General features: G+C 30.4%; 1 protein-coding gene across 1 annotated transcript; it reads right to left on the bottom strand.

The window, feature by feature from the left end:
- Window positions 1-240: 240 nt before the first annotated feature.
- LOC105359674 (mpv17-like protein) lies at window positions 241-2,265 on the bottom strand. The gene is made up of 4 exons (XM_011496322.1): window positions 1,728-2,265; window positions 989-1,263; window positions 607-738; window positions 241-486 (listed from the first exon to the last, which is right to left on the bottom strand). Exons 2-4 carry the CDS (start codon window positions 1,244-1,246, stop codon window positions 265-267), a joined length of 612 nt encoding a protein of 203 aa, XP_011494624.1. The 5' UTR covers window positions 1,247-1,263; window positions 1,728-2,265; the 3' UTR covers window positions 241-264.
- Between the last annotated feature and the right edge of the window lie 1,065 nt (window positions 2,266-3,330).

Below are 3,330 nucleotides of genomic sequence, written 5' to 3'. Positions count from 1 at the left end.
GGCAGAGTTAAAAATATACGCTCCGTTCGAATACAAACAAAATTTGTAATTATAAATCATTTTTTAACCAACGGTAACAAAAATGATGACACATATATCAATTGCTAAGGAATTACCTTAACTAGTCTCGTTTATAGCAACTCTCTAATTATAATATCAATTTTAATATGAAAATTGATTAAATTAGTTTCTTTTAAAGATAATAAAATTTTCTTTTATAGCAGCAAAACAAACATGGGCGCACCTAGTTTTAAATTCAGTCTCTTAAGTTGACTGGTTATTCGTTTTTACATTATTTATTAATGAATTATTTATGTTACTTTCGATATTGATAAGGTCTTTGGTTCTTTTTGATTCTAAGGCCTTCATGTACGCTAAGAAAGAAGTCCACATAAGACTACAAATGCTAACGTAAATCACACGATTTCTTTCTGGAATAAAGAAAAAGTTGATAGTCTGAAGGATAGGCCAGACGCACACTCCAACCTGTTAAAAAACATATTTTCATTTTAATAAAATGGGTTAAAAAGTTCGATTAATGTTAAAAGGGGGGGGGGGGGGGGGGGGGGGGGGGGGGGGGGGGGGGAAGCAAGAATCATTACTAACCTTATAAGTTGGCCAGAATTTTACCTTAACTTCGTTTATACATTCTGAGATAGGTTTGAGCTCCAATAGATTAATACCAAAAAAGAAACAGCACATCGCACTGGGACCATAAGTTACTTGTTCAACAAGGGCCTATGATTTTGTTAATTAACAAAATTAATACTTTTAATTAGAACAATTCATGCACAATAAATTAATCATAAAAGTCATTGACAAGGGCATTGATATTAGTTTAGCTATATCGAGTATAAGCGATGTAGCAATATTAGCAAATTTAAAAGCTATTTCAATAATGTATTAAGTGATAAATATTTTATTTTAGCCCGAAAGGGTAATTCATTAAGTTTATCAATACGCACAAACATGATCAAAATGTTCTTACTTTTGTAATTGCTGATTTAAGATCAGGTTTGGGCCAAAAGTACGATGCACATTTCAACCAACAATAGAGCGTTGGAGCTACAAAGAAGCCTCCGTATAAACTAAATCTCATAGCTTGTATATAATCTAACTGCTCCTTTCCGCTGATTTTCTGCTGTATAAGACTAGCCACGGGCCAAATCACCGTATAAGATGCCATACCCCTGGCAATGGGGTACACTTTTGTGAATTGACGAAACTTAACCAATATGACCCTCATCTTCAAGATCGTTTAATCTAATTTTATACAAAGAAAAATGTTCCCATCACTTTAACAATTAAGTATATCATAACATAACGAAACACAAATCGTCACTATTGTTTGTGACAACATGCTCAAGTGGAGTTGTAGTTTTCATAGCAGACAACTTTTTAAAACATAAATCACGTCTAGCATAGCAGGCATATGCATATATACACAAAAAATGCGTAAGCTATGCCTTGACATTTTTTCGTCTAATCAATTGTCATTTATCGTTTTATTTTCAGTTTGATACTTACCAAATTTAGTAGGTAAAAATTAACGATTACTTAACGTAATGATATCATTAGTTGAAGGTAATGCATGACGTAATAACGTGATTATTATTTTCGAAAAAGATCGAAACGATTTTTCTAAGCCATCTGAATAATCCAGTGAAAATCGTGTGCCTGAATGTGCGCCGCGACATGCGTTTCTATATATCTAAACATGTGTGTACCTCGTGTCCAGCTGTTAAGCTGTCAATTGATGATTTGACTACAATGTACCAGGCTACGATGATTTAGAACATTCACTTGTTGGAAACATGATGACATTGACTTTACGACAGTAGTCACGGTTCTCTTGCATTATTGATAAATATAATTTGCCGCCACGATCAAGCGAGATAGGAAGAAATATTTCACGATTGGCACGTGACGAGAGAGTCTTCTATCGACGCTGCAGACGCTTTTCGAGCACCGAGTTGAGCCATTCTACTCTAACCTTGGAGCTCATCGTATTGCCAGTCAATTCGATGTTGTCAACGCATACATAAGATTATATTGCATAATGCAGTCGCACACGCATGTGCACCCCAATGCAGAATATAACCTTTCATCCGCGGTCTTAGGCTTTTCTATTTTTTCCAAATAGATTATTTTACACGTACGTCGTTTATTCATAGAACTTATGACTGACGCAATCGCATCACTTCAATTCTCATTTTATTTAAAACCAATCGAATGGACACTTGCTTACTTAATACACGAACATCCCAAGCCAAATACTTAATACAAAATACATTAGTAATATACTCGAAAATAATCATTCGTTTGTCAAATTACGAACTTTTAACTGAAAAATGAATTATAAATATTCTCATACAATAGTAATCGTAGACCCCGGAGAAATCTTGGAATTATGAAAAAAAAAAAAAAAAAAAAAACAACAAACAAAAAAACATACAACTTCAATTATAATATATATTATTCATTAGGTAATAAATAGAATTCCAATGAATATGTTTTTAAATAAAGTAAAATACCGATTGTTCGAATGCCGTTGGTAATGCATCGATTTAATTAATTATTCGTTCCGTTAAGAAAATCAAGAAATATGTTAGTTTAAAATTGTCACATAAAAAGTATACACGTAATGACTGCGACTCAATTATAAAAATTTTATATAAGCGCTTTATTAATAATATGCTTTATTAGAAGGGGATTACAAATAATTTTCGTCGATAATATTGATATAAAAAACATTATCAAATTATCATCTCAAAATTCTTGACTTTTTGACTTTCTATACTAATAATATACTAATAATATAATAATAATATACTAAAAATACTAAAATTAAAATTATTATTATAAAATTTATAAACATATATTTTATAATTATTATTATTAACTTTTGTAGTGTCTGTATTTATAAAGGCACTAAAATTATCCAATAAAGTATATGTCTAAAGTAGAACAATTTGTTTTGTTCAGAAAAAGAAGGCTGTTCTCTTGAGTAAATAATCTGACACATAAGCAACTTTATTTATGTTAATTTCTTCTATTATTAAATTATGAATATTTTGAAAGCTAAAGTAAAAAGTTTTCATTTGATTGAGTAAGAATGTAGTAGATCCGCAAAGTTCTCTATATAAATTTACGAAAAAGAAAAAATTTTGATCATAAAATATTGAAATCTTAAGAGTAATTTGAAAGAGTTTGAATTTGCTTTATAATTCAAAACCAGCAATTTTAAAAAAAAAAAAAAAAAAAAAAAAAAAAAAAACATTTGTATTGAACGGTCATTAAAGTTGTCTGCTTCAGTTCTTATGCCTTTTG

The sequence above is a fragment of the Ceratosolen solmsi genome, unplaced genomic scaffold (assembly GCF_000503995.2).
Source record: "Ceratosolen solmsi marchali unplaced genomic scaffold, CerSol_1.0 scaffold29, whole genome shotgun sequence".
In the NCBI taxonomy this organism is placed as follows: domain Eukaryota; kingdom Metazoa; phylum Arthropoda; class Insecta; order Hymenoptera; family Agaonidae; genus Ceratosolen; species Ceratosolen solmsi.
Note: the sequence above shows the minus strand (reverse complement) of the source record. Positions and strands in the feature narration are given on the sequence as shown.

What these genes read in the sequence shown, in the direction of transcription:
- LOC105359674 (XM_011496322.1), bottom strand. Translation starts at nt 1,246, where the DNA reads ATGAGGGTCATATTGGTTAAGTTTCGTCAATTCACAAAAGTGTACCCC. An exon ending in TTAAATCAGCAATTACAAAA is followed by an intron (nt 739 to 988) that starts GTAAGAACATTT and finishes ACAAAATCATAG; the next exon opens with GCCCTTGTTGAACAAGTAAC. An exon ending in AATTCTGGCCAACTTATAAG is followed by an intron (nt 487 to 606) that starts GTTAGTAATGAT and finishes GTTTTTTAACAG; the next exon opens with GTTGGAGTGTGCGTCTGGCC.